The sequence below is a fragment of the Ictalurus furcatus genome, chromosome 8 (genome assembly GCF_023375685.1).
Source record: "Ictalurus furcatus strain D&B chromosome 8, Billie_1.0, whole genome shotgun sequence".
In the NCBI taxonomy this organism is placed as follows: Eukaryota; Metazoa; Chordata; class Actinopteri; order Siluriformes; family Ictaluridae; genus Ictalurus; species Ictalurus furcatus.
The window spans coordinates 10,068,883-10,083,105 of NC_071262.1; the positions used below are offsets into that span (position 1 = coordinate 10,068,883).

At 37.9% G+C, this 14,223-nt stretch overlaps 1 protein-coding gene across 2 annotated transcripts in view; it reads right to left on the bottom strand.

Annotated features, from left to right (window-relative positions):
• The window catches only part of pigg (phosphatidylinositol glycan anchor biosynthesis class G), a 154,697-nt gene that overhangs the window by 101,246 nt on the left and 39,228 nt on the right, over window positions 1-14,223 (bottom strand). For both annotated transcript variants that reach the window (XM_053630634.1, XM_053630636.1), the window contains exon 5: window positions 1,549-1,687. In XM_053630634.1, the coding sequence (XP_053486609.1) occupies window positions 1,549-1,687 (139 nt within the window). The remainder of the gene's footprint in view (window positions 1-1,548; window positions 1,688-14,223) is intronic.

Sequence of the window (14,223 nt, forward strand, 5' to 3'; positions counted from 1 at the left end):
TTTATTCATATCAAAGTTTCTACTATCGCATCTGTTAAACTAACTGTCGTAACGGCTCCGTTAAGACTATGTTAATTTACCTGAGGTGGTCCGATTGGTTCTGTGATCACGGGTGCTGATAGAGAAGGGTTAACATTGGCTGCAGCCTGTAGGTATTATGGCCAATCATGAAAGTCAACACTGCGCAACCATACGCAGAAGCATACCCATTGGCTGCAGCCTGTAGATATTATGGCCAATCATGAAAATTCAAAATTGCGCAAGCAACCAAACACTATATGTGTGTGGAACTCGCCAGTTTGAACTGGAACGCTGTCCTCCCTTGAAATTCACTCCCTGGACTCATTAACCCCCTCACCATAACCAGCCCTGACTAGGGATGAATCGATCCTGATATCGGTTATTGGTCCGATAGCATAGCAAAATTCTCCATTACCAACATTTGATACCATGTCATATTATGTGAGGTAAACCTAGTGTATTATGTATTATATAGTGTATGTTGCATCAATAATGAACAGACAACACAAAATGACAGCGATCTGGACTTGATTTATGATGGCAGCCAAAGTGAAGCAGACTGCAAACTGTGCTCTGTGAAACTATCCAGAGGAAGACTACAGCACTTTCCTAAAATACAATTAACCTGATAAAACATCTTCAACATAAAACTCAGCATGAGGAGTGTGCTGGTTAGGTGACTGAAAATAAACGCTCTTACCCAGTATATTGTTCATCAACGTTCAGATGCTACTGGCCATTGAAAAGATTGTATCCGACATGGCAAAGACAAATATGTTCTCTACTTAGAGCTATACAGAAGAGATTTACAACCCAATCCAAGGCTAGCTACTGCATGAACAACCATGTGTTTTGCATGTCCACTATTTAAAAAAAAAAAAAAAGCATCTTATGTGCCTCGAGTCTAATCCAGTCTTGTTCTATATGCTTTTATGTTTGTGCAACCTGTAGCTGTTTTTGTGTTATGCAAGGAAACAAATAAACACTTCTGGACAGTTCGGCAAAAACGTTTCAATAATTAGAAAACAGGAAGTTTAGATCGGTGTAGCTGAGAAGGGGACAGGGTTTTCGGCTTGGATTCTTGTGGCTCTCTTATACGGATAACTATTAAACTTTAAACAGTTAATCTCTCTGAAAAACAGCAAAAAAAAAAAAAAAAAAATCCAGAAATGTCAATTCACCTACAAATAACTGATAATTAAATGCTGGAATTGCCAAAGCAGATTAAAATGAAAGGCAGCAAAGAGGCATCTGGCATCAATATCAGTACCATAAATCAACGATGACTAGTTTCTCTGCACATAAGCTTTATGCCTGGAATGAGCTCTTAATTAGATTTTCCTTTACAGAAGCTGGCCCTCTTTTGGCAATTTGGCCTGACTCCTCCCTCCATGTGTGCAGTGTGCTTTAACTTTCATTAAAGAGACTCAACACAAGAGAGGTAATTTTGCAGTTGACTGCTCTATAGAGTACTGGCAGGCTGAGTCTGTGTAATGCAGACCTTTTGCAGAAGAAACGAGGGCTCACCTTTCGTCCGGAAGGCGGGGCTGATGAGGACTAGTGGAGTGTTGACTTCCGCCTCTGATGATCCTCCGTGGCTACCCGTCTCAGACATGCCGTGATCACCACACAGCACAAGCAAATTAGGCAGCGTGCCCTCAGCCTCCTGGTGGTGAAAAAAAGAAGAAAGCAAGAACAAAGAGGGTGTTAACATACTTAAGGATGCAAGAAATAAATCAGCTGGTGAAGGAAGGAAGCGAGCGAGAGAGCGAGATTGAGAGAGAAAGAGAGAATCACTCTTTCCCTATACTGCCAGTCGCAAGTTTTTAAATACAACATTTTTCCAATATATTTCATATTTGTTTAAATGGCCTCATATGAAATACTTCAACATTTGAAAAACAAACCATGGAATAGGTATTTAAGAAATGTTTACTATTAAATGTTTAGTGAAATATTATGAATGAATATTTGATCGAACAAACAATCTAGATCTAATGTAATCTGAAAAATAATTTTCACATCTTTATCACTCTGATTAAGCAACTGTAGCTCACCACATATCCATGTTGGTTTTACATAGTGCTGTCTGTGAGTCATTTATCTATAGGCTTAACAAGTTTACCTTCACTGGGCCCTTCTTGCATAAATAAAATATAAATAAATAAATAAAACCATATAATTTCTATGGAAGCCCTAAGCAGCCATGCATATTTTTTTTTCTTTTTTGTTTTCTCGTGATCTCGACATAACCGAAGTTGATTTCTTGTGATCACAACTTAATTTTTCAGTTTGCTCAACATAACATGTTGCTTTTATTGTTCTGGAAGGAGCAAAAGCTTAGCGCAATCCCGCAGCATCATGAAAGAATAAATTAGTTTTTACTTTGCTCAGGGACACAAGCGGACACAGCTCTATGTCAGTCAGTGATTGACGACTTCCATATTAGTGTCCGACACTTGAGAAAGGGGCAATTATTACATTTCTGATAGCGATGGCAAAGACACCAACATGCATACAATACCAGTCCCATTCAAAAGGCATGGGATTTTCTCATGATAAAATGACATCATAAGAAAACAGATTTTTGTTATGTTGAGATCACAAGACAATTAAGTCAAGATCACGAGAAAACAAGAAATAAAAAAATTATAATAATGCATGGCCACTTAGGGCTTCCGTACCTTTCTTTATTACGAACTTATCATATCACTTATATTAAAAAGTAAATAGACTGTGCATGTGCAGGACACCATGAGTAAGCAAATGAGAAAACATTACACCTGAAATATAAAATAAGTAAATAAATAAAATCTTACAAACAAAATATTTTTATAAACAAATACTGTTAACATTTAGGTCTAAAATATTTAATGTTGAAGATGAAAATAATAAAGATAAATAAATGAAAGAGAATGGAATAATAAAAAAATAACAATAGCAATATTTGTATAAAATGTATGAAACTGAGTTCAAAGGTAAAATCAATAATAATAATAATAATAATAATAATAATTATTATTATTATTATTATTATTATTATTATTATTATTATTACTATAGTTTTAAGAATGCTAAGGCATTCATTAGAGTCTGTCACAAAATAATGTTATTTCATTTGGGATTTTGTTTAGAAAGTTTTTCAAGAAATACCAGACACAAGCTGCAATGAAAATGACGAAAGCAGCAGGAATCAGGATAATAATTACACCAACACTCTCAAGTGATTTGCAAAGCACTCATTTAGAGTTTGGGATCTGAGCGTGACCAGTTAATAAGTTCCACACACTGTAGATTTAGGTTTTGTCATTTAATTGCTGTTCTTTCATTTTATTTGGTCTGTCACAATAACAGTGATTAAACTGTAATAAAACATAAGAAACATCAAAGCTTATTTGGCAGTTTATAGGTCGCTCAGGGGAAAGAGAGTGCTTAGGAATGCTTCACAACAAACAGTCCCCTGGTGTCCACTTAACACTCTGCTCTTCTCCAAGACCCATGCTCTAAGCAGCCCTCTCTCCTGGCCTTTGCCTACAGTAGCGCTGATCACCCTCTAACAGAAATCTCAGTCAGCTAAGGAGAGGTGATCAGAATTTGTCCTTTTGCAAAGGATATAATTACAGTACATTTCATGCACAGATCATGTAGCCTGAGGCACATGTTTTACATTCGCAGCAGGCCACTGAATGTCATTCAATATTATCATATAGAGGTTTAAATAAGCTCATATCTGTACAAGTATAAGTACTGTAGCTAGGTATGGCTTAAACTAGGTTTGAATGAAAATAAATGAAACAAATTAATAAAACTCCTAATTAAGCCCGAATTAACTGACTGCTAAAGAGCCCATGGGTGCCTGTTTACACGCCTAAGGGCCAAGTTTTCACACAAATACTTGAGTCTGTTTCTTTTGGGGAGGGGCTTATCATTGCAGGTTTTCTTTGACATGGAAGAATTCCTTCTGAACCGTGGATCCATTGTACAATTCCATGTCACTTTTGTGCACATGGATTTGAGAAATATTGTAGTAGACACTAGGTTCATCTGTTTGTTGTTTGTATTACAGTGCTGTGAAATAGTATCTGCCCCCATCCTGATTTATTCTGTTTTTTGTATATCATACTAAATTGTTTCAACAATTAAAACAAAATCAAAGATAAAACAACGGCAACCTGAGTAATTATAAAAAAATTTTAAAATGATAATGTTATATACTGAAGCAAAAAAAAAGGTTTTCCAATACCAACTGGCCTGTGTGAAAATGTATTTGCCTCCATAGTTACTAGGGATGTCAGAAGAACTGATACTTCAGTACCAAGTCGGTACCGACATTCTTAAAACGTGACGGTACTTGTTTTTCTGCAGTAGCGTATGTACCGTTGGTACTGAAGGTATTGATGTTGCAATTCTTCCAGAACTGATGGGGGCAGAAAATACGTGTAAGTGGTTTAGTCAGTACACAAGTGGTAAAGAAGAAGAACACCGACAAGTAAAAACTACAGAAAATGACGACAAGTTTAGCTCCGCCCCGACTCCTTGAGAGGAAAGGTGGTATGGAATATGGAAATATTTCGCATTCGAGGCAGATGACAACAAACATATAATTGATGCTCTGAAGCCGGTGTGCAACTGATGCTATCGTTCATTTCAAACAAAGCGAGGAAACGCCTCAAATTTGGTGAAGCACCTGAAACACAGGCCATATATTATGCTTGTTTGAGGCAGCTGACATAGTGGCCGTGAAACCAGCTAACGTTATGCTCCATGTAATGTTTGAGATAGCCAGTTATTTGTTAACGAAGCTAACACATTGCAATGTTATAAACTACCTCCTAATGGGCCACCATGCATCGCCACTTAGCCCGTGTCCTGTCAGCAAAATGTAGCCTAATGTCACAAAATATTATTGAAATGTTAATGGTTTTAATAAATCTTTTTGGCCTGCCACCATATCAGTGAATTTAAACTAATGCTTGCATTCAGAGTATAAGGTGTGTAGGTGTGTGTGTGTGCGTTTAGGAGTGCACCTTAGCACTCGTAGCCTGCACTGTTTTATTAATCACAGTCAGACAGTGTTTGATAACTAAAATATCTATCTCTTTCTCTCTCTCTCTCTCTCTCTCTCTTTTTCTGTGGATGTATGTCCTGCAGGAGAGCTTTTAATTTCATTTTTTAAATTTAATTTTTATTCCACACTGTGGTATTGACTTTGGTATCAAGTATCGTGCATTTTTGGTGGTATGGGTACCGACTACTATTTTGGGGATCGTGACATCCCTAACAGTTACTAATTCCCCAAATCTATGAAACTGACACTAGATGCAACCAAGCCTGATTACTGCCAGCCCTGTTCAATCAAATCAACACTTAAACAGAACTTTTTCTACAGCGTGAAGTTGGTTAAAAGGTCTTACCCAGTAACGCTTAATTCCTCTACTGCCAGTTCATTGAATGATTTCTATTTATCTACCCAAACCCCTAATGTTGTTAAAGCCCTCTCCTCTCGTGTCCATCCCGATGAATTGGTTGACCTTTTTAACAGTACCTGAACTGCTACCCTGGACACAATTGCCCCCATGAAGTTACAAAGATCCAAGGTGATGAAGAAAGTTCAGCCCTGGTTAAGTAACTCCACTCATGCTCTCAGGCAGGAGTGTAGGCACACTGAGCACAGATGGAAGAAAGACAAACTTCAGATATCATACGAAATCTTCAGGGAGTGTCTTAAGCGGTATCAGAGGGCTGGTAAGGAGGCACAGTCGAAATACATGTCTGATTTAATTACACAAAATGCACAAAGGTAGAAGGTCCTTTTTAGTACAAACAATGCCTTTCTAAATCCCTCTCCTAATGTTCCATTTGAGATTTCTACTGACCTGTGTGATCATTTTTTAAACTCATTTTACTCATTAAATTGAGTGTATTCGGTCTAACACACTATCTCATGGTTCTTCTCCTCTAGAAACGCCTCCGTGTCAGAGCTCTTTTCAACCAGTGTCTCCTTCCGAGCTTTCTGATATGGTTTCTAGTATGAAGTCCTCATTCTACTCTTCTGATGCTCTGCCTTCACATATTTTTAAAGAGTCTTTTCCTGCTTTGAGTCTGGTCGTGACCGCCATTATTAATACCTCTCTAGCCAATGGGGTGGTGCCTGCTACTTTTAAATATACTATAGTACAAACGCTGTTAAAAAAAAAGCATCATCTTGATCAGCACGTTACAAATACCTACAGACCCATTTCCAAACTAACTTTCATTTCAAAAGTCTTGGAAAAAGCTGTCTATTCTCAGATTTCTTCGTACCCGAGTGCTTTTAATATTTTTTATTCATTTCAATCCAGTTTCAGGGAACTTCACAGTACTGAATCTGCTTTGTTGAAGGTTACCAATGATATCTTACTCTTGACTCAGGCTCTTACTGTATTTTAATTCTGCTTGATTTGAGTGCAGTATTTGACACAGTAGATCATGATATCCTTTTGCAAAGACTTGGTCATGTAGCTGGGTTTCAGGGGCCTGTGCTGGAGTAGTTTGCCTCTTATCTCAAGGAGAGATCTTTTTATGTTAATGTAGGGAAATGTTTCAAGTCCTGTGCTCAAATGCCCTACGGTGTTCCCCAGAGTTCCATTTTGGGTCCTCTTCTCTTTTCTCTATATACGTTTCCACTAGGTCATATTATTGAGAGGCACCACTTAGCATATCATTTCTATGTGGATGACACTCAGCTTTATCTTCCTGTGAAAAATGAGATCTGCTCTGTGTCTATATTGTTTGACTGTCTGCATGACATTAAGCACTGGATGGACATGAACTTTTTACAGTTAAACAATGACAAAATCAAAATAATTGTCTTTGGTCCATCAGCTCTGTCCTCTGAAATCGTCAGTCGGCTTGGTCCCCGCTCTACTAATGTGTGCAACTGTGTCAAAAACCTTGGTGTCATTTTTAACTTCACACTGTGCTTTGATAAGCAGATTATTGCTGATATGGCAAAAAGCAGTTTCTTTCAGTTAAGTGCTATTGCTAAAATCAAGATGATGCTCTCCAAGAAGGACCTCAAAACTGTTATTCATTCGTTTACAACATCTAGGTCGGACTATTGTAATTCGCTCTATCTGGGCTTGAACAGAACAACTATTGATCGTTTGCAGTTGGTACAAAATGCGGCAGCCAGATTACTGACTGGCACTGAAAAACGTGAGTACATTACACCTGTGCTTGCTTCTCTTCACTGGTTAATGTTCAAGTTCAGTGTTGACTTAAAAATGTTGCTTTTTGTTTTTAAGTTGCACAATGGACTTGCTCCGCAGTATATTTACACTGCTTCAAGACACCTTCGATCGTCCAGTCAATTACTGCACTCAGTTCCTCGATCACGTTTTAAGGGTAATGGTGACAGGCTTTCTCCATGGCTGCTCCTAGGCTTTGGAGTCTTCCTCTCTACATCAGATCTCCCCCCTTCGTTTCTGTGTTTAAACATCTTTGAAGACTTATTTGTATTCTTTATGTTTTAATTGAGTGTATCCATTTTCATTGGTCTTATCTTTGGTTTTTGTTTACTCTTAATTTGGTTTAATTCTGTTTTATATTTCTTGTACAGCACTTTGCTTTCAACATCTGTTGTTTTAAATGTGCTTAATAAATCAATAAACTAAACTAAACTAAACTAAACTACACGCAATGTTGAGGAAGAAGGTGATTAAAATACATCAGTCTGGGAAGGATTACAAAGCTATTTGAAAGTCTCTGGGACTTATACAGTGACAAATAGGGTGAGATTCATTATCTCCAAAAGGAAAAACTTGGCACAGTAGTGAACCTTCCGAGAAGTGACCGACCTTCCAAATTTCCTCCAAGAGCACAGCAACGACTCATCCAGGAAGTCAAATGCCAAGGGCAACATTAAAGAACCTACAGGCCTCTCTTGCATCAATAATGGTCACTGTTCATGACTCCATTATCAGAAAGACACTGGGAAAACATACCTTTGTTTTATGTTGTATTTCCTTTGAAGATCTAAATCTATTTAGTATGAGATATACACAAAAACAGAAGAAATCAGGATGGGGCAAATACAGAGCACTGAGCACTGTATTTCAGAGCACTGTATTATTATCCTTTGGTACCAACACTTGAAGAAGAGCACTTTTTGGATGCATGACATGTTATTCTATAGGAATACCTGCAAACAAGGAGCCAATGTTGCATAGGACAATTTTAAACCAGGTTGGCCTGTAATTAGTGGTGCGTTTTTCATAGTGTTTTTCACAGTGTTTCACAGCAACACTAATTACTATGCTCCAGTCTGATCAAGTATGGTTTTATATATCAATAAGGCATTATGTCTCCTCCGCAGAAATAACAACCATCTCCCTGCCATCAAGAAACGTGCAACAGAAAGTAGCATGACCAGTTGAATCAGTGGCGTTACTTGGCATGCTTCGCTGAGAGTGGATAGATGGTTCAGTGGAAGCAAAACCCCAGACCACGGCTTTCAAGAGGACCAGGAACCAGTTCTCTGGAACACTCCTGTGCTCAAAAACAGTGTTAAAACTTCCTGAATTCTTGGTGCAAACATCCCTGAGCCCAAAAATAATAATTAAATTATTAAATTAAATAATTAAAAAAATAAAAAACGTATGAAAACTAAATCAAATACAGGCTAAATATCGGCAGCTCTCCTGACACACACTGGTTTTTGGATGAGACTCGACTCAAATGAAATCTATTGCAGCGATGTTACTGCATTTAACAATGATTGGAGACCACTTAGAAGCATTTTTATGATGCTAATTGCATCTAACTGCCTTCCATCTTTTATTACACTGCCATGTTTGAGTAAAAGATTTCCTTACAGGTTCTAAACTCCAATTGTAAGAGGCAGTGGAGGGAATGCTCATGCCCCTGGAATGCCATTACAGTGTGTCACGAATGGAGATGGATAATAATCATGCTGAGAAAAGGGGTTCTTATTGCTGCATGTATTGTTCTGTTTATACTGCATAGCCTGTAGAAGAAAAAGCTAAGCATTAGAAATACAAGGAAAGGCACAGAAAATAAATAAAATTGTGTATGAAATAAAATCGAATACAAAATAAAGTGATTGCACTTTCACTCTGTCTTCATCTCACTACCTGCTCAAAATATATATATATATATATATATATATATATATATATATATATATATATATATATATATATATATATATATTGTTTTTTTTTTTTTTTTTTTTTTGCCGATTTACAGTGCAGTGGTCCAAGGCTTGCTGCTTGCTGCCACAGAAACACATTGACATTATTCTGGAAAGCTGACAGAAATGTCAAGATGTAAATGGAAGACTTGGACGTATAAAAACAATGAAACGCTTCATCAAGTTCTTGCTTCCAAAAATGCTATGATTTTGCTCATTGTAAGGTGGCTGTGTTGAGTATAATGGCAGTGTGATAATGGACTATTGTGAGGAGCTGCTGAAGTCATTTCTGATGTGAGGAGAGAGCAATGTGCCTGAAGAAAATACATGACCACACAATAAGCCAGGCCAGGAGAGGGGTGATAACATTGAGTGCTATGTCACCTAATATTACTGATGGCTGCAGTTGAAAAGGAAGATTAGAGCAATAAAAGTTGCACTCAAGCTGGATAGGAGTGTATGTATGACTGTGTATACACATGCAGGATTAGGATATGACAATATCCCAGACTAAGGTATAAAGATATCTTTATGCCTCAGAATACTTGATTCAGAAGGTATGGATTCATTTTCTATAACTATACGGCTCTGACAATAGTTTTGATTGTAACACAGTTGATAGGTTTATGATGAACCTCATGCAAACATGTTACACATAATACATATAATCGAAGGCTTATAATAAGCAGATTTAAAAATGTGTTGCTATTTAAAAAACAAAGCCATACAATTGCTGATATACAGTGAAGTTTTGTGTTAGGAGGCGTTTATTTATCATTTATGGAAGGAGTGTAGGAGTGTCAGCGCTTTGTATCAATAAGTTTTCCAACACAGAAGGGTCTTCAGGACAGAGGACGTTATGCGTAATGGTTTCTTGGTAACATGACGAGCTGAATTTTGTCTTACAGAGAACATATAACAGAAGAAAAAGAGGCTGGTGAGAGAACGAGAATTTTATGGCATGCCGCAGTGCACGTCAGATGTATTCAGACATTTTTGCCCATTAGCCTCACTTCTCATTTTTTAAGAACTTGCAAAAACTGAAATGCTCATTTAAATATTTCTTTTTTGGGGCATTTTCCATCTCACCTGCAATTCCTTCATGCACCACTATACAGTTTGAATACCTCTGATGCAAGTGATAACAGGAACTATGCTATATGACCAAAACAATGTGGACACCTGACAATCACACCCATGTGGACCTTCCCCAAACTGTTGCCTCACAATTGTCTAGAATGTCAACCTTTGCCAATGTTGGAGTGGAAGAACTCGAGTGGCCTGCAGAGAACTCTGACCTCAACCCTAATGAACATATTTGGGATGAACTGTATCCCACCACAATATGACTGCACCCTAGTGACCTCCTCACCCGATATCAGTGCCTGATCTCACTAATGCTCTTGTGGATGAATAAGTAAATCCCCACAGCCACGCTCCAAAATCGAGAGGAAAATCTTCCCAGAAGACTGGAGGTTATTATACCAGCAAGAGGGGGACTAAATCTGGAATGGGTTGTTCAAGAAGCACAGATGGGTATGTCCACATGTCAGGTGTCCACAAACTTTTGGCCATATAGTAAATATTCAAAAAAAGCATGACGTTTAATTCATTAATAAATTTAAATATTAGAATTGTTGGCAAATAGCTGTAACAGTTTCAGAGGAATGACATTTTTAATCTACTTCAGGGTGGGTTATTTTCCTATAACTGCATGGTCCATCATTACATTGCTAGCTAACATTTTCTCAGCTGGCTTCAAGAGACAGTGAGAATTTCTTTGGTGCTCACTTATCATTGCTGAAATTATAGTTAAAAACTAAATCCCCCCCAGGACTCCCTGAGAGTACTTCATTTTTTAAAGGAGCCTTAATTCATCATCTACTGACAAAAATAAAAAGATATCTAGTAGGAAGTACAGTACTGAAGCATGCACCCATCCAAACTGTTTGATTTATTAACACAGCCACTAAAATCACAGGCCCTAAAGCCTAAAGGATCATGGTGTTTTTTTTCTGTTACCCATTACTACTGATGCATCACTGCAAGAGCTGTTTATTGTCTATCCTGCAAGAGATGCAATCAGCAGCACATCAGAGAAACCAAAAGGAGACTGTCTGATTGGTTTGTCGAGCATCTTCCTACCATGAGAATGAAGGATTTCTTCCTTCCAGTGGCAAGACACTTTAACAGCGATGGGCAGAGCTTTAATGATATCTCTGTTTGCACTGAGTTGTTAATAGGGGAGAATGAAATAAGGAAATATAAGGAAAAAGACCTCATCTACACCCTGATCTTTAGAACCTTCTTTTCATATGCAGGACTTTCATCTGAAATGTCCTGTTTCTTTGTAAACTATGCTACAATTATAATTAAGGCCACCTACAGATGATCAGCCACAAAACCGCTTTGTGCTGGCGAAGCCATTGTTTCCCTATGGAGACAGAGTGGGGCTGCTTTGCCTACAGGATTTGGATTTGATGCCTCAGCAATGCACACAAAGCTCACTCAAATTCAACTTTGACCCAGTTTATACTAACCTTTTCAAACCAATAAAATAAGCTCTCATATGTGATGTAGCAAAGACAGTGTTTTTGTCCCCCCATATTCTCCAAAGAACCACCAAAGTCAGAACCATTTTTTGTTTAAAATTTAGATACATACGGAATAGGCAAGCTTTATTTTCATGACGTAGCATGGATTCATCCTCATAGTCAAAAAAGCTTAGCATTCATATGACGCACCTACCTTTGTGGTAAAATCCAAAACATGTATGCAGGTGCCCCAATAAGACATTTTTTCGCTAAAGTACACTGTTGCTATCCCTGGGTTCTGTGCTTATTCTCAATATTTAAGCAATAAATCAGGACAGCAGTTTTGTTATAGGAAAATAATCAACGGTTTAACACAAAGCAGAGTCGATTAAACAACACTTCTTAAAGTGTTTTACTCCTTTTAGACCACACCAATTTGCCAATTTAAAAAAAACCTAAAGAATGGCATATCATACGTGTTTTTTTTTCCCAATTCATTTACAGTTTTATTGCTTATGTTATCACAGCTACAGCCTATTACTGCCTTTCTCTCTCTGAAAGATAAGACAATTTTTTTTTTTTTTTTTTAAAGTATGCCATGGAGAACACTTTCCTGTGACAGAGAAACATCAAGGAACAGTGTTTCTTCTGACGGTCACAAAACACTGGCACTGGAGACTTCGTCCATAAATGCTAAAGAAAATGTCCTCCACCGTAGAAACAATTCCACATAAGCCTCTGCCATACAAGTCTCTGTGCATTAATATAAACTTGTGCTTTGCCTTGTTATAGAAAATTAATTTACACCTTCTGAACAGTGAGAACTGAGAATACAAATGCACTATCAAAGATATAAGATGGTTATAGTGCACAGGTCTGTTGGGAACCTTAGTGCTGGGATTCGCTTTTGGACAGGGGGAGTCATAAGGCAAGAAACATATCCTTTAAATAGCTACAGCTACAGACTGCAAAGAAAACAGCAGGGAAGAAATAAATAACCAGTGACTTCTTGCTGTGCTCATCAAAACTTACAAATTAGAAGATGATGCTATAAGCAGTTAAGAGGTCAGGCAAAACAGCATGTCTAGTTATGTTTTATCACCGGCACTTAAGAACACATGAATATTCATAATTTTGAGTTCTGCAATATGTTATATATGGTTAGTGTTCGATTTTATTTTCTTAAAATCTAGAATTATCTAGAATTATCTAGATAGAATAGAATTATGAGCTATCTAGGAATAAAGCCAGGTTTCCCTGCAGTTCTCGCCTAGTTTCCCCACTGAAGTTAAACAGGGTTAAGTCTGGCCAGTACCTGGATGGGGGACCTCCTGGGGAAAACTAAGGTTGCTGCTGGAAGTGGTATTAGTGAGGACAGCAGGGGTCGCTCACCATGTTGCCTGTGTGGGGCCTAATGCCCCAGTATAGTGATGGGGATACTATACTGTAAAAACAGCTCAGTATTTCGAATGAGACGTTAAACCGAGGTCCTGACTTTCTGTGGTCATTAAAAATCCCAGGACACTTATCGTAAAAGAGTAGGGGTATAACCGAAATTCCCCCATTGGCCCTTCTCTATCATGGCCCCCTTATAATCTCCATCTCTGAATTCACTACATCACTCTCTACTTGCCACTAATAGCTGGTATGTGGTGGGCATTCTGGCACACTATGTCTGCCCTTGCATCATCCAGGTGGAGGCTACCTCTCTCCCCCCCACCTCCCCAAATATTATGTAACGTGCTTGGAATGTCTAGAAAAGTGCTATGTAACTGTAAGTAAGAAATACATCTCAAATTTTCAGTGTGAAACTATGCCAATTGACCACAATGACATGTTTAACCTGTCTTTAACAAGGGTGACTATATACAGTCCCCTGTGAAAATACTGGAACAACAAAGCCAATTATTTTGTTTCTGCTATAGTCTGAAGACATTTAGGTTTGAGATCAAAGGGATGAATGAGATGAAAGATCAGAATTTCAGCTTTCATTCCTATTTTTGAAGTGTTTAAAATATTGGTACATGTGATTGACAGGTGTTTCTTGCTGCCCAAGTGTGCCCTGTTAGAGTAATTGTTTACACTATTAATAGCTCTGAATGTCTACTCTTGGTTTGAGCCCTGGGTTTCACCTGTGAAGACTGCATTTGTTGTTGAAAAGAATAAACCAACATGAAGACCAGAGAGCTGTCTATGGGAGAAAAACAAACCATTTTGAAGCTGAGAAAATAGAGAAAATTGATCAGAGCCATTACAGAAACACTGGGCATAGCCATTACAACAATCTAGAAAGTCCTGAAAAATAAAGAAACTACTGGTGCACTAACAGCCAGGCACTGAACAGGTCAGCCAAGGAAAATAACATCAGTTGATGACAGAAATATTGTGAGAGCTGTGAAAACCCCCCAAAAAATACAGTCTGTGACATCACCACAGGACAGGGGTGAAGATAGCACAATCCACAGTTTGAAGAAG